General features: G+C 36.5%; 1 protein-coding gene across 1 annotated transcript; it reads left to right on the forward strand.

Moving 5' to 3' along the window:
* The first annotated feature begins 723 nt into the window (after positions 1–723).
* On the forward strand, positions 724–20,479 carry LOC136265700 (uncharacterized). The gene is made up of 30 exons (XM_066060601.1): positions 724–868; positions 970–1,432; positions 2,860–2,960; positions 3,021–3,118; positions 3,171–3,261; positions 3,361–3,446; positions 3,496–3,552; positions 3,604–3,719; positions 3,773–3,879; positions 3,931–4,026; positions 4,081–4,255; positions 4,320–4,472; positions 10,185–10,229; positions 10,377–11,687; positions 11,752–12,006; positions 12,070–12,194; positions 12,318–12,443; positions 12,507–12,791; positions 12,899–13,157; positions 13,483–13,770; positions 14,097–14,417; positions 14,556–14,882; positions 15,315–15,463; positions 15,543–15,681; positions 15,897–16,069; positions 16,131–16,254; positions 16,318–16,512; positions 16,575–16,955; positions 18,850–19,000; positions 20,280–20,479. Exons 1-30 carry the CDS (start codon positions 767–769, stop codon positions 20,314–20,316), a joined length of 6,336 nt encoding a protein of 2,111 aa, XP_065916673.1. The 5' UTR covers positions 724–766; the 3' UTR covers positions 20,317–20,479.
* Positions 20,480–24,551: the final 4,072 nt, after the last annotated feature.

The following is a 24,551-nucleotide window of genomic DNA, read 5'->3' on the forward strand; positions in this document are numbered from 1 at the left end:
TGTAGCTAATTATCAAACACTGAGCCAGTTACACCTTATCAGTAGTTAAGTAAAGTCATCAAGTCTAAGTCCTTAAAATTAGCCAGGTTAGGTAATCCTAAGGCTGCTTCACATGTTGCTGTCAGACCTTCAGTGCTGGTCACTGTAAAGTGTTAATAATAATAATAATAAAAACACTGTACTATATTAAAACGGCATTGCTCAGATCTATTAGACTACTATTATTGGTGTAGGGCCTACATACTGTAGCTATAATATTTTCTACAGCAATAGCTAGTTTTTCTATAAAAGCAAACAAGCTACAGTAACTAGCTATCAGCCACATCACCACGAGCAGACAATCCGAGTCTTTGGCCAGACTGCATGGGGACGCCCAGCCCCCCTGAATCAGAGAGTAGTATAGAGTACAAGGCTTAGGAACACAGGTGACCAGTAGTGTTATAATGCATTAGTCTTTTTTTTATTTTTACTTTTTATAATGCACTAGACTACAGTATGATGTAGACGTCGCCAAGTTACACAAACTGCGTCGTACATCAACATTGTGACCTTAATTGAAGGGAATGACTTAATTTGTACTTTTATTATTATTATTATTATTATTATTGTTAATTAGCAAAGCCCACTTTATACCCTGCTAAAGTCACGCGTCACGTATTGCATGACGTCACACTACGGATGACCTGTAATTGTCTTCGCTGATATAAAAAGCAGCCATTGGCCCACGGATTTTAGAAACATTATATAGGTTTTTACAATTGTAAACATGACTATTCGTTCATTTCAGTTGCTGTTTATATTAACCATCGCAGTTTCGCTTAGCCTCGGCAGCCTAAAACATGAACAAGCTGGTTGTATCCATGATAAGGTACAGTACAATTTGCTATTAACGCTGTTTCTCTACTAACTACCAGCTATCTAACATCCATATAATTATTTGCATTCCATACAGTTTTTTTATTCTTTCAGATAGCTGAAAAAGATCCATACGTAGTAAACCTTGCTGGTCAAGAAGGAGTGCGGGAAAAGAGACAATCCTCAGCTACTCACTCCAATATTAGAATACATCCAATATTTACAAATGTTGCATCTTCGGTAAGGTCAAAAATACAAGGGGTTGACACTCCACTGGCCCGTAGCATTAAGACTCTTGAGAGTATTTTATTAATGGTTCATCCAGTGAAAGGAAATTTGGTCATACCACCAAGATGTGATACAGTATACGTTAGAGGCCCCAACAGCGGAAAGTGTACGGCACCGTTGCCACTACAGAACCGTTATACATGTGGAGAATTTGGAGTCATTTCATCCGAGTATGTTGGCGTTAGGGAAGTGTGTGAGTCATTCAATGGAACATGCACTTTGAAAGGACCAAATGGCACAGGAATAGCTAATACTGATTATCTGCTATTTGTCTCTGCATCTACAACATGTGAGCACAATTATTATGCACCACACCTTACCTGATATTTATGCATAACACACCTGCATAGTACACACACTCACACATTATTAATATTATTAATGTTTATAATTTACAGGTATATGTGAATGCATCATAATATATACTGGTAAAGCAGATAAAAACAACAACATTCCCCTACTTAGCTGGCCTCCCTGGTTTGACCACCAAGTTTGGCACTTGGCCGGTATCCGAGTGGCCTGCAGGTCAAAGTCAGGCTAAGGATGGATTATTTTCAAACCCCTTCTAGGTATTTGTCCCGTTTCACTTTACTCAACGATTTTTGCTTAGGTTCCCTGGCTCGTGGTAAACACCTCATACAGCTGCAGGCTTTTCCTCCAGTGTTCACCCTCCAGTGCCTAACTGCAAGCAGATTTGTACTAGTAATGGGATGGGTAGCAGTGAAATTTTGGATAAATACCACGAGTGTTGTATTGGAAATGGGGATAAATTTCACGAGGCAAAGCCAAGTGAAATTTACCATTTCCAATACCCAGTTAATACCATACTTGCTGCATATACGCATGCTGTGCATTAACGCTGCTATGTACGCAATTTGTCACTATGTACTAAACACGTGTCAACACTAATTGGCACTACATTGTTAACATAAATTCTAGCCAATGAAATTGCAATTACAACTTTTTCACTGCTACCAGTGAAATACGGGATAAATTTCACTGCTACTATTGAGACTTTTGTATGGGCAGTGAAACAGGTATGGTATTAAATAAAAAAACAATATACAGTAGGGCTGAAACAATACTTATACTTGATGAGTACTTATTAAGGATTTTGGTACTCGGATAGTAAAATTAGTACTCGAGTACTCATTAAGGTCACACGACTCAGTTCACATGATGTATTTGTCATCAGGGAGTGACACAATGAAGGCTGTAGAGTTTGATTGGCATAATTTTGTCAGGGACACTAACATCAGTATTTTAATACAGTGTGTGTGTATCATTGTTGTTATTTGAAAAGCTGTAAACTGTTTAAGGTTGGTACAAAACATGTCAAATGGGTGTGACTACATGCAACTAGTATTTGTGAGTACTTGATTATTAACTCTAGAGAGTATTCGAATACTAAAAAACCATGATTGTTTCAGTCCTAATAATATATGCTGTAATATAATATGGTAAATTCATATGCTTCAGTTGAAAGCATGGTTACAGGTACAGTGTGGTAGGCCAATAAAGACAGTGGCTTTTACCATCACCAGCTCATGAGCAATGTTTAACAATGAAATGAAACAACAGCTACAATTTTAATAATGTTTAGATGGTGTTTTATTGCCATATACAACACAGAGGGTTTAGTACCAGAATTGTATGCATATACTTCTAATTTATTGAAAGACTTAGCCATTTAAATGTTTGCTTCCTTAATTATAGCTAATTGTGTTGGCAATACTTTGGCGTATGCATCAGCATGCATGTTGGATGCCAGTGACAACAACAGACCTGTGGCAGGATATATCAACATTTGCCCTTCGGTAGGACTTGTGTATTTGCATATATCACTTTATTTTTTATGTATATATTAAAATACCTAGGCACTTCAAAGTCGTAATGGTCAAGTAGATCTTGTCTATGGTTTGATGATTCATGAAATCATTCATGCTCTAGGATTTTCTAGTCGCTTATTCAACAGGTCAGCTAAGAGAGCACATTTCACCAATGATGTAATTTCCATTTCATTTTAGATTTGTTAATGAAGAAGGAATAGCTTATAATCCTACTCGACTAACATTTTTTTCACCTTATGGAATTACATATCTGTTTACTGGTCCCAAGGTACATACCATTGTGTGACCCTCATTTGCACCATACGACAACACACGTATACAGATACTCAATGACCATAACACTTAAATTACTGCCTTTCTTGTTTAGACTCTCGAGGTTGCCAAGTCGTATTATTCTTGTACAAATAACAGAGGTGTGTATCTAGAAAATGAAGGAGGCTCTGGCACACTGAGGTGAGAATTAACATTAGAGAATATCTTGTATAATAATGAGTTGTTACAGTTCTCATTGGGAGAAGCGTACTCTGCACCATGAAGTAATGAATGGATTCATTTCTAAGTAAGTATGTGCATGCATTTATGGTAATAAAATTATTTTTACACATAATAGTGATTACGTAGTATTGAGTGAGTTCACTGTTGCATTGCTTGAAGACAGTGGTTGGTACAAGGCTAACTACACTGCACTGTCTCAACTGAACCAGCCTCCTCTTCGGTGGGGTAAAGGTATGTATTAAAATTTTGTGTAACTGTAGAATGTTAAATGTACTATTGTGTAGGCTTGGGGTGTTCTTTTTTAAATGAGAGGTGTACTAGTCAGAGTGTTTATCCATACTTATGCAGTTCCAGTGAAACAACTACTTGTACCTATGATCATCTATCAAAGGTTTGGAATTATACTGTTACAGTACTGGCAGTAATGCTTTAAAATCTGTAGGGAACATGTTCTACTATGTGGGGTGGCTTTGATGGGTGCAATGTAGCTCTTGCTGATGGACATGAGGATTACTGCAGGACTGAGCTGGAGACAGATGTATGTACTATGAAACTCACAAACTATAATATGCAGTACTTTTAACCATTGTAGGCGATTTACGATGTAGAGCAATATGGTAGTACTTCTATTTGTGTTGATGGTATTAGATCAATGCCATACTCTTGTGGTACAACATATCTCACACAAACAACAGCTGTACCAGTATGTGTTCCCCAAACATCATTTGCAACAAACATCAGCAGTCAGTACAGTTTGCAATTACAAGGTAAAATTGTTTTGTATAATAAAAAATGCATTCCAAGTTAATGAAAAGGTGTTCTGTTAAACAGATAAGCAATACAATTGTGAAGATGATCATGCTGTGACAAATGCAGATAGTGATTGGATAGTGTTGTGCCCTCCTAGCAAAGAAATTGTTCCGAGATCTCCAGCAGTTGTTATATCTGAAGTCCTACCTGCTTTTTCAAATTTCACTACTATTGGTGAGCCAAAAACATTTAGAAGCATGCACATAATTTATTATCTAATCCAAAACAGCCAAGCTGTAAAAAAAGTGTGCGGCCCTCAGAAAGGCTATGGTGAAAAAAGATGTGAAATCCAAGGTGGCGGCCAAGAAATGGCTGTGATGGTAGGTTAATGGTAAAAATTTTAATAACGACAATTAAGGTGAATTTTTGTGAAGCGGCACAAAAATTCACCTTAATTGTCGTTATTAAAATTTTTACCATTAACCTACCATCACAGCCATTTCTTGGCCGCCACCTTGGATTTCACATCTTTTTTCACCATAGCCTTTCTGAGGGCCGCACACTTTTTTTACAGCTTGGCTGTTTTGGATTAGATTTCATTTCTTTTTGTATTTGTATACCCCAAAGCCGGCCTATGGCCAGCTTTGGGACTTTTTTAACCTATGTTTTTTTCTTTACTACAGGAAGAAGAAAAGATGAAGTAGATGTACTTTAAATATTTTATCAGTAAATGTACAAATTATACATATACGTAATACATATGTGACCGGATTTGCAAAAAGGGGTCTTTCACACACATCCAATTTGCCAAATTTGACAATTGATAACTTCAGATTGGAAAGAGCTATTGCCTTGAATTTTGGGCAGTGGTGAGCACCACTATAGCTGAATACATGGTGAAATGTTCAGGTTAATATGTTACTTGAACACTGAGTTATGGTCTCCAACGTTTACGGAATTGGATGTGTGTGGAAGACCCCTTTTCGCAAATCCGGTCACATAATATTATATTGATTACAGAAATCTCCATGGTGGTTTCTTTGTAACTGAACACTCTACAAGGTGACTTCTTCTAATTGCTCTCTCTACAGGGTGAATTGTTTGTAGCTGAACGATCTACAAGGTAACTTCTTCTAGCTGATCTCTCTACAGCGTGATGTGTTTGTAGCTGAATTCTGTATAGGTGATTTGTTTGCAACTGAGCTCTTACAGAATGGTTTCTTTGTAGCTGAACTCTCTAAAAGGTAACTTCTTCTAACTGATCTTTCTACAGGGCAATTTGTTTCTGGCAGAATTTTCTACAGGGTGATTTCTTTGCAGCTGAACTCTCTACATGGTGGTTTCTTTGTAGCTGAACTCTCTACAAGGTAATTTCTTCTAGCTGATCTCTCTACAGGGAGATTTGTTTGTAGCTGAACTATCTACAAGGTAACTTCTTATAGCTGATCTCTCTACAGGGTGATTTGTTCGTAGTTGAATTCTGTACAGGTGATTTGTTTGCAGCTGAGCTCTTTACAAAATGGTTTCTTTGTAGCTGAACTTTCTCCAAGGTAACTTCTTCTAACTGATCTTTCTACAGGGTGATTTGTTTGTAGCTGAACTATCTACAAGGTAATTTCTTCTAGCTGATCTCTCTACAGGGTGATTTGTTTGTAGCTGAATTCTGTACAATTGATTTGTTTGCAGCTGAGCTCTTTACAGAATGGTTTCTTTGTAGCTGAACTCTCTACAGGGTGATTTGTTTGTAGCTGAAATCCCTATAAGGTAACTTCTTCTAGCTGATCTTTCTACAGGGCGATTTGTTTGTAGCTGAGTTCTCTACAGGGTGTTTGTTTGCAGCTGAATTCTCTACATGGTGGTTTCTTTATAGCTGAACTCTCTACAAGGTGACTTCTTCTAGCTGATCTCTCTACAGGTTGATTTGTTTGTAGCTGAACTCTCTACAGGTGATTTGTTTGTAGCTGAACTCTCTACAAGGCGATACTTCTAGGTGATCTCTCTACAGGATTCCTTGTTTCTAACTGAACTCTCAACAGGGTGATCTGTTCATAGCTGAACTTTCTACTTGGTGATTTGTTTGCAGCTGAACTCTCTAAATGGTGGTTTCTTTGTAGCTGAACTCTCTACAACGTGATTTCTTCTAGCTGAACTCTCTACAAGGTGACTTGTTTCTAGCTGATCTCTCTACAGGGTGACTTGTTTCTAGCTGAACTCTCTACATGGTGGTTTCGTTGTAGCTGAACTCTCTACAAGGTAACTTCTTCTAGTTGATCTTTTTACACTGCATATTTGTTTGTAGCTGAGTTCTCTACAGGATGATTTGTTTGAAGCTGAACTCTCTACATGGGAGTTTCATTGTAGCTGAACTCTCTACAATGTGACTTCTTCTAGCTGAACTCTCTACAGGATGATTTGTTTCTAGCTGAACTCTCTACAGGTGATTTGTTTGCAGCTGAACTCTCTACATAGTGGTTTCTTTGTAGCTGAACTCTCTACAAGGTAACTTCTTCTAGCCGATCTTTCTACAAGGTGATTGAGTTTTTTGCAGCTGAACTCTTTACATGGTGGTTGCTTTGTAGCTGAACTCTCTAAAAGGTGACTTCTTCTAGCTGAACTCTCTACAGGATGATTTGTTTGCAGCTGAACTCTCTACGTGGTAGTTTCTTTGTAGCTGAACTCTCTACAATGTGACTTCTTCTAGCTGAACTCTCTACAGGGTGACTTGTTTTTAGCTGATCTCTCTACAGGGTGACTTGTTTCTAGCTGAACTCTCTACAGGTGATTTGTTTGCAGCTGAACTCTCTACATGGTGGTTTCTTTGTAGCTGAACTCTCTACAAGGTAACTTCTTCTAGCTGATCTTTCTACAGGGTGATTTGTTTGTAGCTGAATTCTCTACAGGGTGATTTATTTGCAGCTTAACTCTCTACAAGGTGACTTCTTCTAGCTGAACTCTCAACAGAGTGATTGATTTTTTTTGCAGCTGAACTCTCTACATGGTGATTTGTTTGTAGCTGAACTCTCTACAGGGTGATCTGTTCATAGCTGAACTCCCTATAAGGTAACTTCTTCTAGCTAATCTTTCTACAGGGCGATTTGTTTGTAGCTGAGTTCTCTACAGGGTGATTTGTTTGCAGCTGAACTCTACATGGTAGTTTCTTTGTAGCTCTACAATGTTACTTCTTCTAGCTGAACTCTCTACAAGGTGACTTGTTTCTAGCTGATCTCTCTACAGGGTGACTTGTTTCTAGCTGAACTCTCTACAGGTGATTTGTTTGCAGCTGAACTCTCTACATGGTTTATTTCTTTGTAACTGAACTCCCTGCAAGGTGACTTCTTCTAGCTGATCTCTCTACAGGGAGATTTGTTTGTAGCTTAACTCTCTACAGGTGATTTGTTTGCAGCTGAACTCTCTACATGATGGTTTCTTTGTAGCTGAACTCTCTACAAGGTAATTTCTTCTAGCTGATCTCTCTACAGGCCGATTTGTTTGTAGCTGAACTCTCTACATGATGGTTTCTTTGTAGCTGAACTCTCTACAAGGTGATTTCTTCTATAGCTGAGCTTTCTACAGGGTGATTTGTTTGTAGTTGAACTCTCTACATGATAGTTTCTTTGTAGCTGAACTCTCTACAAGGTGATTTCTTCTATAGCTGATCTTTCTACAGGGTGATTTGTTTGTACCTGAACTATCTACATGATGGTTTCTTTGAAGCTGAACTCTCTACAAGGTGATTTCTTCTAGCTGATCTTTCTACAGGGTGATTTGTTTGTAGCAGAACTCTCTACAAGGAAACTTCTTCTAGCTGATCTCTCTACAGGGAGATTTGTTTGTAGCTGAACTCTCTATACATGATTTGTTTGCGGCTGAATTCTCTACATGATGGTTTCTTTGTAGCTGAACTCTCTACAAGGTAACTTCTTCTAGCTGATCTCTTTACAGGGTGAATTGTTTGTAGCTGAACGATCTACAAGGTAACTTCTTCTAACTGATCTCTCTACAGGGTGATTTGTCTGTAGCTGAACTCTCTACAAGGAAACCTCTTTTAATTGAGCTCTGTACAGGGTGAATTATTTGTAGCTGAACTATCTACAAGGTAACTTCTTCTAGCTGATCTCTCTACAGGGTGATTTGTTTGTAGCTGAATTCTGTATAGGTGATTTGTTTGCAGCTGAGCTCTTTACAGATTGGTTTCTTTGTAGCTGAACTCTCTACAAGGTAACTTCTTCTAGCTGATGTATCTACAGGGTCACTAGTTTGTAGCTGAATTCTCTACATGGTGGTTTCTTTGTAACTGAACTATCTATAAGGTGACATCTTCTAGCTGATCTTTCAACAGGGTGATTTGTTTGTAACTGAACTCTCTACAAGAAAACTTCTTCTAACTGATGTCTGAACAGGGTGAATTGTTTGTAGCTGAACTCTCTACAGGGTGATTTGTTTGTAGCTGATCTCTATACAGGTTACTTATTTCTAACTGATCTCTTGAATTCTGTTCAGGGTGACTGCTCTATTAGGATGACTGCTCTATTAGAGTATCTCGATCTCGCACTTGCTACACCAAGTTGGATTTCGTGTTATAACTCCGTGGTTTTAAGTCTGATTCTTCTACACCATTGAAGAGCCTTTCTAAGATGATAACTCCATCTGTACAGCGATTTTCAAAGCATTGCCCCAAGTGGTTTATCTGGTAGGCGTGGCAAGCATAATAATCATAATAATAATAATAAAAATTAGCTAATCTCGATTGCGTAATTGTTACACACTGTTGATTTTTTCGCTGTATCTTCCTGGTTTTTAGCTCGATTTCTTTCAAACCACAAAAGGTTTGAGGTTCAATAGTTAACCTATTCACCCACCGATTTTCAGCTTCTTCCCATACGCGGTTTACCCTGTAGGCGTGACAACATATTGGTGTTATTTTTCGTGCATAATCGCTCATAACTCTTTGCCTGTTCATGGTATTCCGGCCAAAGTTGGTACCGAGATGCGCCTTTATACCCCCCTTCTGTGTGCCAAATTTCAAGGCAATCGGATAACGTGTTCGCGTTTTATAGCAGTTTTTGTAAGTGTGCGAAAAGAGGAAGAAAAATAAGAAGAAAAAAAAAACGAAGAAACTAAGCCAATTTTTGAAGTCGCATATCTCAGGAATGCCTGAAGCGATTTCGCTCAAATTTGGAATGTGGAGTACTGAAGTTGGAGGGAATGTACACAGCAAAATTTGTCTTGTTTCATCAAGGCAGCACAGAGCTACGGAGGTGCGAAAATTGCGTTTTCTTTCTTCCTGTCAATATACTCACGGGGTTGCGCGCCGGCTTCTTGGGCCGCACGACACACTACCGTGTGTCTTGATGCTTACTGATGTTACATGAACAGGACATATTATTTCTGTGTACCCTGTGCAATGGAATAGCAGTGTTCCTGTATCCATTGTTAAAGTACAGAATTTAGAAACCCTCAGGCCTTGTAGTGTTTCCCTTACTTCCTCAGGCACCACAATTACTGGACCTTGTGTTTCAAAGCCTAAATAATTTAGACCACAGCTCATTGTTGTACCTTTACAGCATGTTAATTTAGTAGACACAAACACATTACACCTCCTGTAGTATGGCACTCACTATCCGGATAAACACCCTCGCATTGCCGCTGTTACTGGCACATAATTGCTGTATTATGTATTGCTCTGGTGACAGTGATCTATTGAAATGAAAGAAAGGGATCTAGATCCCTGTAGTTAGCCAATTAAATTAGAGTATTTCATCTTGCTGTGGTCTGAAGTATCCATAAAGCATAAAGGATATAAGCACAAATTAAAGTCCTTAATAAATTACGTGTGTCCATTGTTGTATGTATACCTGATAGTGCAGAGTAGTGCAAGTGTTCCTGTATCGTGTATCCATTGTTGATTAAAGTACATCCTAATACAGTGTTCATTTTTTTCTGTAGCTGCTAGCAGTTTTAATGATATCATAGGGAATGTTCCACTTCAATGTAAGCATTTTAATGTATGTATTAATACAATTATAAAATGTAAACCCAGACGGATTTTCTAATAATGCAGAAATACACAAATGCAATACAATTATTGTTATTACCTGCATGTACGCTTCATAATATTGTTTTGTAATTTGTCCACAGCATTTGATCATGACACAGTTGCATTTGGAGGGTTGTCTTTAAGTGCTTTTGGTAGTAATGTCAGAATACAATTACAAGTTAATTCAGTTGAATCAACACCAGTTTGTCACCTCTCTGGCTGCAGTGAATGTCACAACCCTATTAGATTTGATTGCCGTACATGTAGTGCTCCTCAACAGATCACCAATTTAAAATCATCTCAGCTTCCTTCTTCACTTTTCTCTAGAGAGAATGCACAGCAGGTTGCACTGTTATATTCAGTAGTGAGTGGGCAGACGGTTACGGCCAGTAGTGTTATCACTGATGATGAAACACAATCTTCAGACTATAGCCTTTCACTATTGTTAGATCCCCGAGCTAATTATTCATTTGTCTACTATGCTGCATCTGTTGACTTCATTGATGATCACTTACACACTCTGCATTCAAATGATGAAAGTATCATGGTAGTTATTGCCTTATCTAATAACACTGAAGTAAGGGTAGCTCTTAGTAAAGATGCCATTGGAATGGAAACACAGTATGGAGAAGAATTCACAGTGATGCTTAACATCGGAGAAACTTTGAGATTATCTAATAGCCTGGATCTTAGTGGTTCTAGAGTAACTGCTAATAAGACAATATCATTTTATTCTGGTCACTATTGTGCTACAGGTAGTACTGACAATTGTTCAGTTCTCATTGAGCAAATTCCTCCATTCAATTCATGGGGGAACAGTTTCATATTACACACCAATGTCAGTGGGTTGATAGGAAACATGTTCAAGTTGATATCATCTGATATCGGTGCTAGCGTGTCAATTAATTGTACTAGTGATGGAATCAACTATGAGAGTAACAACTACCATCTTGGCTTTAGACAACACCTTGTTTTATCCATTACTCATCATCACTGCATAGTTAACTCTGATGAGAATATTCTGATCATACAATTCAAAGATAGCAGTCAGTCACTATTAGACACTTTCATGACTATCATACCAGCAATTGACCAGTTTGAAGATTACTATGTGTTTAACACACATGATGGATATACTAACTATGTTGCCATCACTGTTAAATCTACTAATCCAAACATTGATTCTATGTTGTTAAACAACTCTCCTAAAACTGTAAATTGGGAAACAGTTAATCTAGATGGGAATGCACATTATTATGGAGTACTACAACTACCTGCTGGTAGACATACACTTGCCTTCTCAGAAGGTGTTGTTAAATTTGGAGCTATCATATATGGATCTAGTGAGACTGATACATATGCACTTCCAGCTGGAATGAAACTTAATCTAGCTACTGACCTACCATCACGAGGTATTTTAAAATAATGTTACTTTTATGTGATCTTTTGTTTACATATATGCACATTGTTTTCCAGCCCCTTCACCAGTTCAAGATGCAGTAGTAACACTAGTTGATGGAATGATTAATGTCACATGGACACCTCCAGTTGTTCCTAATGGAATCATTTATCAATACATTGTACAGAGAGTCAACTCTAGTGGGAAATTTTATCATCATGTTCCAGCTAACCAACACACAATGTCACTACCCTACTTCAATGATGCTCTTGTGTTTGTAACTGCTGTAAATCTGTATGGTCAGAGTGTATTTGAGCGTGCTGAGTCACAAGGTACTGTTAAAAACAAATAACATCAATCATCATGCACATTGAGGTATGTTTTCATCATTGTAGATTCCTGTGCTCCATCCCCTTGCATTAACAATGGGACTTGTGTGATTTTAAACAGCACAGATCTTGTGACATTCTTGTGTGAATGTACTGACCAATTTACTGGACTATACTGTGCTACTACAAAGGTAAGCATGATGTATGAGAATATTTGTGTGGCATCCATATACTGTACCTGCATATATTCATAAGGTGTGTATGTTTGGATGTACTGTTACTAGCCTCTAAAATAAATATAATGCTTCTTTCAGCTTTATCCATTTGGAGTTTCTAAAAATGACACTACGTTGCAAGGAAAAGGTGTTATTGTATCATCACCGGAAATCATCCCAAATAAAGATTTTTACTTTTATACTCAAGTTGCTAAAAGAATATACGTAAGTCTGTGAAGGGTGTAAGCTGAAACGTTGATTGTAATGGTTGTGTATACATATTTATAGGTGATAGATAATGGAATCATCTCAATAAATGACAGATACTTCTCTCCTACTCCTAGTCTATTCCAATTTAACACCGTTCGTCAATTCATTGCACCATACTGGGCTGATGTAGACATTAGAGGAACTGGACAAGTGTCTTATCGTCAGACCACTGATCCTATTCTCCTTGCTAGAGCAACCAGTGAAATAAGAGCAGCTTTTCCAAATTCTCATAATGTTAGCATCACAAATCTGTTTATTGCTACCTGGGATAAAGTCAGTTATTATTCTCGTAACACTGATAAGGTATGTACAGTAAGCAGCAGTCAAGCATAATAACAAAATCACTACTAGTTGATTTTTGTATCAATTTTATGTGCGACTTTGTGAAACCATTTTTATTTCCTTTTCAGACTAACACATTTCAGTGTGTACTTGCCTCCAGTGCACTTGAATCGTTTGCGATGTTTTTGTATGAAAACATACAATGGACTACTGGTGATCGCACTGGGGCTAATGGATTTGGTGGAACTGAAGCTATAGCAGGAATTAATGGTGCTCATCATAATGAGTTTTTAACCATTCCTGGATCACTATCTCCCAGTATCATAAGCATTGCTGATACTAGCAACATTGGTATGCCAGGAATTTACATGTTTCAAGTTGGAAAAGGTGCGTAAGCTATACCATATTGGTTTACTAATTTATAGAACAACACATACAGTAATAATATTAATCACTGCTTATGGCAAAATAAGTTATTCAGTCAAAGCCCATAGTTGGAATTTATCACTTCCGGTTTTAGCCATGAATTACAGTATTTACTTGCCTAGATGTATGTTTCAATCCATCAGAAATTATTATAGCTACACACAATATGTACACTGTATTGGTTAATGTATTACATTATTCTACAGTTTTTCTCGTGCTGTCAATTTACCTGTACTTGCTAATACTGTGAATTTTTTAGAGGTGAAATAACTTATTTTGTTTGTAGTGACAGTTACAATTAAACGTGATAAATTTGGACGACCAGCTGGTAATAACACTTACCAGTATCTTCAGAAACTTCCACTCAGTTTGACTTGTATGATCAGCTCTACGGCGCCACCTAACACTGGTGTGTATAAATGGAAATGTTCTAATGGATGCTTTGAAAATGTAACAATGCAACAAACAATATCTACTACTAAGTTAGAATTATCACACAGTGGATCATTTATGTGCTCTTATGAGTTCAATGGTATGGAGTACCATAGCAAGCCAGTGAGAATAGAAGTAATTGGTAAGTTGTATGTATCAGTATACGTATAAAGAAATAATCCAGTGAAACCTCCGTTCATTGGGACAACAAAATTAATTATGCCGCATAGCAAGGATGTCAGATTATTATTATCAAGGTAGTATTACACAGAAAAAATCTTTATGGTACATAAAACAATGTCAGATTATAGAGGTATTCTGGATTTCAGGGGTGTCAGACTAGAGAGGTTTCACTGTACATGATACCTATAGTTGAAGTAACACATGTGTGCATGCAGCCTGTTATTGTTTGCTCTATATACTCTGTAAAAACATGTATTGTATACATGTATCTATATTTTGTTGTAGAGTTTCTTCCAGCGATTTCACCATTACCAATTATAAGGACTGTTGGTAAAGATTACAATATATCATGCACAGTGAGCACACCTGTTGGACTTAATAACTCAGTGAATTTCACTTGGGAAACACCTAGCAGTGTTGTTATAGATAATGATAGAGTTACAATCAACAATTTTGTGGTTGTTGATTTGTCCACTAGGATCCATTATTCAACCCTGCAGTTTGCTTATTATAAAGAAACAGATTTTGGAAGGTACAATTGTCTTGTTATGGTTGATGATGAAAGCGAACTACTGTCTGCAGAGCTGACTAGGAGTACCGCCAGGAGTAAGTATTGGGCTATACATACATACACACATACATGAAATTATAAACATGTACATGTTAAGTCAATTGTATAATCTAAATGTATAATTGTTATTCTACGACCTCCTATCAGCTTATGTTTGATTTTTGCAATTACAGTTCCACGTCCTGCTGTGAGAGTCGATGCCCCTAGTATTCAGAACTTTGGTCAACCACTCAGGCTGAATTGTAGTGTAATGGCAGTGACAGGTATTTCTAGTAGAGTGGACATAATGTGGTATAGTGCAATTCAAAGGCGCCAGCTGAGGAGACAAAGCAATGTTAACATTACAGAACTACACTCTGACAGATCGGTACTGTACACAGATTACTTTACTATCCCATCTTTGACAGCTAGTGATAATGCTGACACATACACCTGTGAAGTGATTATAAATTCTTTTCCACAAGTGCGGGCTAGAGGAATCATCTTATTACAACTAACCTGTAAGTACATGTAATTCACTTTTACATACTTTTCAGCTAACTGTACACCTATAACACACATACATACGTGTGTATATATGTACAATTTTATACAGCACAACTCAATCCCATATAAGTGCATGTGCGTATATACTGTATAGGAAAAACTGACACAATTCAGATACACATTATTGAGCAGTGTAGATGGTCATGTGCAGCGCTATTACATTTATCTCTTCACTACTATAATTGGCTAGGAAGTCTGTAACTGTAATACAATTATATAGTGTATATATTAGTTTTGTAAATTTTACATAATTTCTCTGTCAGAGCATTGAGTACATCACTGTTTTGTCAGTTATGTTAAAAGTCGTACAGCTAAATCTAGACAAGCTGTATTGGTTGTTACACCCCTTGTAAACAATACACTTAAAATTAATGTTTGTTCTATAGCACCTGAAGCAGCTCCCAAGAATTTTAGAGTTCTTAGTACAACATCCACCACTATCTACTTCAGATGGTCTCATTTAAGTCAATTCCAGTCAAATGGAATTATCAGATGGTATGCCATCACATGCTCTGGATGGAACAAGAATATAACAGTAAGTGATGCAAATGGCTAACAATGTGATACAGTACTACATGTATATAATCACATATCTGTACTTTGATATTTTCTAGGTAAACATAGCTGGGAGGAATATAAGTGGAACTGTCACTGGGCTCACTCCATTCACAAATTATAGTTGCACAATTCATGCAGTGACCGATAATGCTGGACCAATGAGTGACCCTCTTATAGTAATGACTGATGAAGCAGGTATAGACTTTATCACAGGAAATGTGGTAGATTATCATGCAACTGATGGTGTTTTTATTCCTATAAAGACGGCATTAATAATGTGTCTGATGGATTCATGTGCTTAAGTACTGTGATCCAAATGCACTTATAGCAAACTCTTGAGAATATATATAGTGTTAGGGTTAGAATTAATGTTGATCCAACTAGCTTACATGCATCTGTGTTCATTGCAGCTCCTAATCCTCCAGTGATACTATCAGTCACTACAATTGATAGTCAGTCAGTTCATGTAACCTGGAGAGCACCAATACAACCTAATGGAGTATTGATCAGTTACACTATCACATACTATTTTCACAGCAGTCGCAATGCTTTTGACATAGTTGTACCTTTCAATGGAGAAACGGTGAGCTAGATTGAGTTGCTGCATAGCTATTGATGCAAAAAATTATGTGCTATACTTGTAGATACAATCTTATGACATTACTGGACTGGAACCATACCAGTTAGTTGCTGTGATAATTAGTGCTACAAACAAAGCAGGAACAAGTGGACAAAGCATTGCAGCAGAAGGGAGAACTGCTGAAGCAGGTAATTAAATATATTATTGCCATGTATATAAAATGCTGATCTACATGTTACCATATACTGTAGCTCCTGGACTAGTACAGTTTCAAGTCAGAAATTCAACAGATAACACAGAGGCAGTGATTATGTGGTCACCACCTACACAACCCAATGGTGTTATTACAGCATATCAGGTGATCCATTCCATTTATGAAAATACCACTACCATGATGAGCAGTGCACTCAACAGAAGTGCTCTGAATTATACACTTGAGCATTTAAGTGAGTCAGCTTAAATGCACATATATACGTACATGCTGATTACTGTACTTGCATCACTTTAGGGCCTGGAATACCATACCAAGTGACAGTGGTAGCATTCAATGGTGCAGGAATGGGAGCATCAATACATGTAACATTTTTCAGTGAAGAACTAGAACCAATGAAAGCACCTGATGATGTGAAGTTTATACGATTAAGTTCTGCATCTGTAAATATCACTTGGACTCCATTAACTCTTTTTGAAGCTCAAGGTTTTCCTAATTACCAGGTTACAGTGTCTCCTCTTGATAGCAGAAATAAGCGAGAGCTCATTGCTAATAATGTAATGACAAACAGAAGTTTTGCTGTGTTAACAAACTTGGATGATAGAAAGGAGTATTCTGTAATAGTGGGTGTGACAACTGGCCAAGGAAACCCCTTCATCAACAGCCTTCCGGTGAACGGTATGTATGATGTATTTGTTACTTAAACCACATGAATATAACTGTACTATATTGTCTCACGTTATTCATCATTCATTAAAAATGTGTGCACATTGCTATATATAATGGGCATTGTACTCTATGTACAGTAGGCTAGGATCACACGAATATATAACTGTATGTGCTTGTATACAGTAATTATGTAAATATGTAACAAGGATCTATACAAACTGAACACATAATGTTTGTTTTAAAGCATCTCCTTAACTGAGTAGAGTTTGATTATGAAACCAATTCTTGCTCATATTGCAATTATATGCTAAACAAGCCTACTGTATAATACCAAAGGCTAGTAGCTACGAATGTGTATAATCTATAGTGCAACCATCGTTTTCCCCTATAACAAACTCACTTTTTGGCCTATTCTTTTTCAGGATTCCGACAAATGTCTGCCCTCTGTGCCTTGCCTTTCTTTACCCTTTTATCTTAAAATATTGCTGTTCATCATCTTCTTGATCATGCAATACAACCATACCAAGGTATTAATATTTCATATTCTACAGGCAAGCATATAATATATATGTACCAATTGAAAAAATCATTTATTTGAAAATTTTGATCTGCTACTTTATTTGAGGCACATTAGCTGCATTTATAATCATGACTGGTTTCACTACAGAGGTAGCCATGTTACTTAATGATCTATCATGCAGTATTCTACCACCAGAGGCTCACTCAAGAATCACTAGCAGGATTGAGATACTCTAATATAACAGTCACCATAATTCAATAGCCATGTATGATAGTCTAATAGAACAATCACATATCATAAATGTGCATACAATCTTTATTATCTAACCAATAAAATGTAGTAAAACAATATAACATGTGAAACTCTGGCTGGAATCGAACAGTGTGCACATGTAGGGATTTTTGAGAACAGCTATATAATAGTATAGTACCATTAATACCATACCTGTTTCACTGCCCATACAAAAGTCTCAATAGTAGTAGTGAAATTTATCCCGTATTTCACTGGTAGCAGTGAAAAAGTTGTAATTGCAATTTTATTGGCTAGCATTTATGTTAACAATGTAGCGCCAATTAGTGTTGACGCGTGTTTAGTACATAGTGACAAATTGCGTACATAGCAACGCTAATGCACAGCATTCTTATATGCAGCAAGTATGGTATTAACTGGGAATAGCATGGGTAGTAGTGAAATTTGGGATAAATACCATGAGTGTTGTATTGGAAATGGGGATACCCATGCTATTAGTACTAGTAATAGCAAGGGTAGCAGTGAAATTTGGGATAAATATCACGAGTGTTGTATTGGAAATGGGGATAAATTTCACGAGGCGAAGCCAAGTGAAATTTACCATTTCCAATACAACAAGAGTGGTATTTATCCCAAATTTCACTGCTACCCATGCTATTCCCAGTTAATACCATACTCGCTGCATATACGCATGCTGTGCATTAGCGTTGCCATGTACGCAATTTGTCACTATGTACTAAACACGCGTCGACACTAATTGGCGCTACATTGTTAACATAAATTCTAGCCAATGAAATTGCAATTACAACTTTTTCACTGCTGTCAGTGAAATACAGGATAAATTTCACTACTACTATTGAGACTTTTGTATGGGCAGTGAAACAGGTATGGTATTACTAGTACAAATAATACAGTATCTTTTATAATTGCTTGAATCCTTACTTCATTTTAAATGAATATTTTTTCACAAATGATGTTTACTTAAACAAATGGGTGGCTTACTGAATTATTAAGAGATTTCACATTTTGATTTGATAAGCTAGTATGTGAAGTACTTTGTTCAATGTAGTACTGATGAAAGTTGATAATGTACAAAGTTCATCCAGCTACCATTCCTATTATGTTTTGTTACAGTTTCAAGAGTGGTTACTAATGATGATGATAGTGGAGAAGATAGCAGTGCAGTTGGTGCAATAGTTGGTGGTGTTGTTGGTGGAATAGTAGTTTTTGTGGCTATAACAGTGATCATTGTTTTGGTTACTATACGCTACAAACACTATTATAGGTGTGTTTGTGTGTGTGTGCACATATGTACGTATGTATATACAATACAATAATTATGTCATTGCTTGTATGTCAGAAAATACCACTAGCAAGTAATATGGATGGTTTGATGAATTCATTATGATTGAGTATATCAATAAAATATTGACAGTCTCTAATAGTTGTTGCAAACAAATGATGTTACACTCATAAAGATTATCATGCTGCTCCACACAATCTACACTTTACATGTACAGGAAATATAGATTACAATTAATATTTTCAGCTGAACATATTTTACTCTACAGGTAGGTTCAAATTTAGTACCAGGCCTGCATAAAATATACCAGCATAATAAAAAGCATAGTAGGCTACTGTATGTCAGCATAATGCTAGCATATTAGGTCGATATTTCTAACTTAATTTATTAATAGATCAATACTCCCTAATAGAGCAGTCAGTGGAAACTGCAAACTGCATCATTACAGCTATAGGCTGTTTTTGGATGGGTACATTGTACATAGCTCCTTAGATCAATACTCTCTAATAGAACAGTCACTTTGTAGTGAAATACTCTAATAGAGCATTCACTGATTAAAATGTTCCAAGATAATTATAAGAAATGTTGTTAACCTAGGAGCATAATGCAAGCATAATGGGAACACTGACGAGCATAATAGGTGAAGAGTTTGGGAAATCCCTGAAAACAGTTTGGGCAAAATTCTGAGCATATTTGACTCAGGCTTACTTGGTACATAAATTTGGATGAATGTATTATGTAAAATTGAACATGCCATGTGCATACAAAGTATATACAAATCAAGACACACAACTGCTACAACAAAAACATCATTGCTACATACTGTAGACAGATGCTCAAGCTCCACAAGTACATACATGTTATTATAAAAATTTATGACTAACGTCATTGCAGACATTTTTCTTGGTTGCCAACTCTGAATTCACAATGAATTTATTCCTGAAGGCTGTGTTGTTGTCTCACTGTTTTGGTATAGAGTTTTGTTGTATGAATTAAAAATCATGTGACGTATCAGTAAAGGAAACTTGGTTGATGTAGCTGATTGGATTAGCCAATATTATTTGAATTGCATAAATTTTATTAAAACTTCACAGTGTGCATGGTAACCAAGCTATATTATAGTACTCATTTTCTAAATTATATTTCATATATAAACTTGCTGCTGTTTTGGTATAACCTTAATTTCTGCATCACTACAGCTATAGCTGTTGTATGAAATGGTCCGAACATATTTTGACCAACTGCTTTATGTTGTTTACAGGAAAGATGATGAGAATATTCCAAAGAACAGTATCTGACTTGATCAATATAGATTAATAGGACTATTGAAATAAATTTCTTTCTTTTTTAATACATATTAATTTTTTATATTATTTTTGTATTAAATACATGATAGAATTCTACATACAGGTGTACATTATTATGTCTATTTTATAGTTCCTATATTATCAACTTCTTTTCCATGTTGCAATAAAACATTAATGTAGTAAAATACATCATCTGCCTATCAAAATAATATTTTTTATTATTCTGTTATTAGCTTCTCTAATAACGCAGATGTCAAAGATGTGGTTTAATGTTCAGACCATTTCTGATTGCTCAGCTAACCTAATAAGTATATATGAAATGTAGATGCTTTCTAGTTTTTGACACATCAATAGTTCTATATGTTACTGGCAGTGGCGTAGCCAGAAAAAAATTTTTACTGAGGTAAATTAAAGTTTATACATTGATGCAATTGAGAGGGTCAGCTTGTGACTAGTGAAAGATGGTGACTTCTAGTAGATGCTATAATTAAATGAACAGTGACTATTAAATGTAATAGATGTTTGCTGGTGATATATGTCATTGAGGAAACTGACTGAAAGGAAACTTCGTCTTGACTGGAGAGAAGGAAGATGAAGTTGGGAGCAACAATCATTCGAAGAAATGGTCCAAGAGCTGGTAGATGGACTCCAGCGACTCCCACAGATCCATCGAGCTGCCTGCTTTTGTAGGGACTCTAGTAGTTGGATATCTCCCAAATTATGGGGATTCCATACGACTGCAATAAATGAATCAAACTGTTTTATGCTTATAGTATTCCTAGTATTAACTAAATGCATTGCCAAGCAGACTTCTTATTCCTGACCGCATCGTTTCTATTCCCACCCATGACCACCTCGAATCCCAGAATTTTTTATTGTAAGCACCACTGCACCAGTACATAATAGTAGAGTAGGGAGGGAAATAATGCTGTATAGTAATCTTGCTGTTAGCTCAGAGCTGTAGCATTTCAATGTTGAGACAATTATTGTGCTTTGATTTTACAAGAAAACATCTCTAAGGTAGTAACAAGAGTTCATAATATAAATTATATTATGAACTCTTGGTAGCAATATAAAGTCAAGTCACTACTAGATTAATTCGCCCATATACAGGTAATTACTTACCTTTAGAACTCAGTTTTGTTGGGTGTTTGCATAGGGTTCAATGTCAAGCCTGTATGCATGCCAAATAATCCTCAGCAGTTCATCAAATTTACAGTAAAAGACCACAAAACAGATGTGCAGCATTCACCACAAAACATGTTACAGCTGCAGCACACACTATCATCACATGAAAAACATGTGTATGTTCTCATCTTGCTGAGTCATCAGCAAAAATGTAAGCATTATAGTGGCTCTGTAGGTTTCAGGTAACCTTTGTAGTAACAGATGGCCTGCTGTTGCTGTGGTTTTGAAGCATTTTTCTCTAAAATGAATAACCATGCAGACGATCAAGCATGAAATTCCAAACTTGTTCTTCATTTTACATCTGAGAGGTTGGAATAACAGGAGTGCTGCTCTACAGCAATCTTTGTAGTTTACTACACTTTGAAGACTGACCAACTAACACATTAAAGGTGACTATAGATATTACATCATAACTTAATTCATGATTGGTGTTTGTACAGGCTATAAGTTTACTTAAGTCTCCCACTACAATATTATGAACTGTGAACCTTATATAGCTATAATTAATTTATAGCTAATTGTATGCTGCAAAGTAATAAATAGTCACATGCAGTCATCATAGCTACACAGTAAAAACAAACTACACTATTAAAAATGGAGTGTCACTAGTTACATACTACAATACCCATATATTTGTGTAGCTAGTGACGTTCACTGCTGATTCTGTAGTGACCCTCACTACCATGTAGTGATGTTCACTACTACTGGAGATGAAGTAACGATCCAGCACTACAAAAGGTAGTGAAGGTCACTACAAAAGTGACAGAACATGATTAGCTAGTAGCTATAGTATTATTTTTACAGTGAAAAACTATAGCTAACTAGGAAACTAGCTACAGTGAAATCTGTCTATTCCGGTCATCACAGGGACAAAACTTTCTGACCTCATTAAGGAGGTGGCTGCATTAAGCAGGCCACTTTGTACACAGTTGGAACTTTTTATTTATTTATTTATTATTACTTTATGGCAAGTATGCCAAGGGTCTGCTAGCAACTGGTGCTTGCAGCCTAAAAAACACAAGTTATACATACATTTATGATTACTTTAACTAATTATAACTTAGCTATAGTGTTTGAAAGTTTGATGGTGGCGAGAAATCGTGACATTTGCTGCACGGGCATAGATAATGGTAGGCACAGTGATTGTCATCGTCAAAATGAGTTACAAAATGATTCAATAAATCAATTGAAAGGGGCCACGTCTGTGCCAAATTTCATGAAAATTGAAAGGGGTCCGGTTTTTTTTTTGTTGATTTGGTATGGAATGACCCAAATACATCATACATACCGTTCACTGGAAGGCTGTTGACGAAGGGGTTTCCTTGGCCAGTTGTCACACCCACTGTTACAGAATACTCCTTTCTATCATCCAAGTTTGTTAACACAGCAAAACTTCTGTTTGTCATTACATTATTAGCAATGAGCTCTCGCTTATTTCTGCTATCAAGAGGAGACACTGTAACCTGGTAATTAGGAAAACCTTGAGCTTCAAAAAGAGTTAATGGAGTCCAAGTGATATTTACAGATGTATATTTGACTTGCCTGAGGTTGATGGTGTTCTCCTTGTTGATGCTAAGAATGCCTTCAATGAGTTAAATAGGATATGTCAGCAGTTACTGTAACAATGTTAATGCTGGTTATTTTTAACTAGTGTAAACATAAAAAAATACAATAGAAATTGCTGAAAAAAAGACAAGAGTAAAAAAACTCAGCTTTTTAAACAAACTTATAACAGATCAGACTCAATGGTTTTCAATAGTATCATTGCCACCATTTCTTGGTGAGCTGAAGTATTGACACCAGTGGTAGATAATATTTACTGAGACTTGTAGTGTTTGCTGCATTAATTAGCAACTATTAATTTACATGTCAATTTTTTCTGGTCAAATCTGATATCCTAACCTCATAATTATTATTGGTATCTAAATTGGCACTGGAAGTGTATACTTATACTAGCTTGAACTATCAAAACTCACAGTAGTGAGCTGCATGGCCAGTAAAGCAGAAACGCGCGCCACAAACAATAAATGATGTGACCACTACATGTGAGGATTTTACAGGAACGAACGTTGTCAAATTTGGCTTGTCTATAACTCACCCATAATTTATGCTATCGCTCTGAAACTCCAGAGTTAAACTCATCGTGTCACTAGTAACTACATCCCACCAAATGTGAAGCTTTGATGATTATACTAACAAACGCAAACCAATTCCATTTACATACTCCATTAACCATCAACCTATACCCAGACTGACGTTCTTTGTAGTTTAGTGTACGTGCATGCATACTTATTCATTTTTTGTACTCTACTACTCTTAACACTCCCTTGCCATGCCCACACAGGTATTAATTCACTAACCCTGTTTGGTGGTCGCATGCATGTGGTCGAGGACTCATTTATGTACTTTTTGTGTCAATAATGATGGTTCATTTCTATAAGTAGGAATAATGAATTATGATGGGAATTTGAAGTTATTTCAAAGCTTCAACAGTAGAAAATGCACAATTCCATTAAAAATAAAGACACTCTAGTAGAGCAGTCAGAAATTCTAATAGAACAGTCATGTTAGTTATACTACGCTCACTGCTTGAAATTTCTTTGTTTACTAGAGTGGTATATCCCCAGTATATGGAACAGTTAATTGCTTGTTATTTTAGTAGATTTTCAGTAAACCTGCATTCACTGATGTTTACTGAGAGTTTAAAGCTTAGTAAAACAATTATGTTCCATATACTTAAAGTTACTGACATTTTACTATGGGCACAACTACGTACTCTCTGGCGATATAATGCCAAAATGATCCTGAGGCATTATGACTTATGCCCAGAAGATGGCATAGACTTGTTGAACTAAGTTATTAATTAAGGTTGTTTTGTAGTTAAGGTAGCTAGTTTTGTAGTTAAAATACTTAGTTTGGTAGTTAAGCTAGTTAGAATTTTGTATAACATATTTGAACTTTTCCTGGTCTAATGCATCATTTACTGGCATTTGAGTATTTGTGCCTTTTTGTAGCTGAACTTACCGGTAAGATTGGCA

This window comes from Dysidea avara, chromosome 1 (genome assembly GCF_963678975.1).
Source record: "Dysidea avara chromosome 1, odDysAvar1.4, whole genome shotgun sequence".
In the NCBI taxonomy this organism is placed as follows: Eukaryota; Metazoa; Porifera; class Demospongiae; order Dictyoceratida; family Dysideidae; genus Dysidea; species Dysidea avara.